The following is a 1,729-nucleotide window of genomic DNA, read 5'->3' on the forward strand; positions in this document are numbered from 1 at the left end:
GGATCTGGGGGTCCTCATGGCTGATGGTATCAGATGACCTGACTCCTGACTTCTTTTCTCTGATGCAGGCATCACTCCTCCCTGTGTCAATCTCTTTGCCCTCTTCGATTCCCAGGCCCAAGTCTGGCTACCCCCAAACCATATCATAGAGATCTCCAGAGACACAAGCCTAATGCTATATTTCCGCATGAGGTGGGTAAAGGCCCCTGAGAAGTTTTGTTCCCTTTTGTTCTAAAGCTGATCTGAGTCTGTATTAAGTTCATATCTATGTCTTTCCCTTCTTTCAGGTTTTACTTCCGGAACTGGCATGGAATGAATCCTCAGGAGCCAGCTGTGTACCGCTGTGGGCCCCCAAGCACTGAGGCTTCCTCAGAACAGACAGAGAATGGGGTGCAACTCCTAGACCCAGCCTCATTTGAGTACCTCTTTGAGCAGGTGTGAGCAGGGCTAGTGGGGAGGCAGGACTATTTATAGGGGACTAGGAACAGTTGAGCAGCCCCCACTTTTCTCCCCTATTCAATATAGCTAGTAGTTTTCTTTTTATTATTATCATTATTTTTTTTTTTTTTTTTTGCAGTTTTTTTGGCTGGGGCCAGGTTTGAACCTGCCACCTCCAGTATATGGGGCTGGCTCCCTACTCCTTGAGCCACAGGCACCGCCTAGCTAGTAGTTTTCAACTCATGTCATCTGGAGTCTCTTGGCTACCTGAACCAAATGTTTGGGTTGAAGGGGAAAGAGTGCTATGATTGATTAGTGATGTCTGCCACAGGTACAAGATTGCACAGGGGAGGTATATGTGCTGTAATTTTGGGGTTTCTAGAAAACAGTGATATTTCCCTTCTCCAAGGTCGCTAGAAATAGTAAATCACAGTCCTCTGGCTAGAATGAATGCATTCTCATACCTCCTTTTCTGCCCTACTCCCCCATCCTCAGGGCAAATATGAGTTTGTGAATGACGTGGTATCACTGTGGGAGCTGTCAAGTGAAGAGGAGATCCACCACTTTAAGAATGAGAGCCTGGGCATGGCCTTTCTACACCTCTGCCAACTTGCTCTTCACCATGGTGTCTCCCTGGAGGAAGTGGCCAAGAAAATCAGGTGACTGGGAATGGGGTGGCAACAATGCCTAGGTGGCAGGGGGTGGGAATTCCCCAAACATCTAGGAAATAGCATGGACTTTGCATATTGCCATGCCTTTATTCATTCAACAATTATTGAGTACCTATTGTGTCCTGGCAGTTGTTTGTTTGTTTGTTAAGCAGGCCCAGGCCAGGTTTAAACCTACTCCCCCACCATGGACAGGGCCAGTGTACTAACCACTGGACTATAGGCACCCAGCCTTTCATTTGTTTTTTTAGGGTAGGTGTAGGCCAGGTGCAGGAACTCATACCTATAATACTAGCATTTTGGGAGGCTGAGGCAGGAGGATTACTTGAGCCCAGGAGTTTGAGATCAGCATGGGCAACATAGTTAGACCCTATCTCTACAAAAAATAGAAAAATTGGCAGGCGGCACCTGTGGCTCAAAGGAGTAGGATGCCAGCCCCGTATACCAGAGGTGGTGGGTTCAAACCTGGCTCCAGCCAAAAAATTGCAAAAATGGCTCGGCACCTGTGGCTCAAGCGGCTAAGGCGCCAGCCATATACACCTAAGGTGGCGGGTTCGAATCCCCAGCCCAGGCCCACCAAACAACAATGATGGCTGCAACCAAAAAAATGGCCAGGCGTTGTG

General features: G+C 48.2%; 1 protein-coding gene across 1 annotated transcript in view; it reads left to right on the forward strand.

Annotated features, from left to right (window-relative positions):
• The window catches only part of TYK2 (tyrosine kinase 2), a 27,857-nt gene that overhangs the window by 7,943 nt on the left and 18,185 nt on the right, over positions 1-1,729 (forward strand). The window contains exons 4-6 of the mRNA XM_023518010.1: positions 69-192; positions 288-435; positions 934-1,097. Coding sequence (XP_023373778.1) covers positions 69-192; positions 288-435; positions 934-1,097 — 436 coding nt within the window. The remainder of the gene's footprint in view (positions 1-68; positions 193-287; positions 436-933; positions 1,098-1,729) is intronic.

The sequence above is a fragment of the Otolemur garnettii genome, unplaced genomic scaffold (genome assembly GCF_000181295.1).
Source record: "Otolemur garnettii isolate 467f Iridium unplaced genomic scaffold, OtoGar3 scaffold00127, whole genome shotgun sequence".
NCBI classification, from domain to species: domain Eukaryota; kingdom Metazoa; phylum Chordata; class Mammalia; order Primates; family Galagidae; genus Otolemur; species Otolemur garnettii.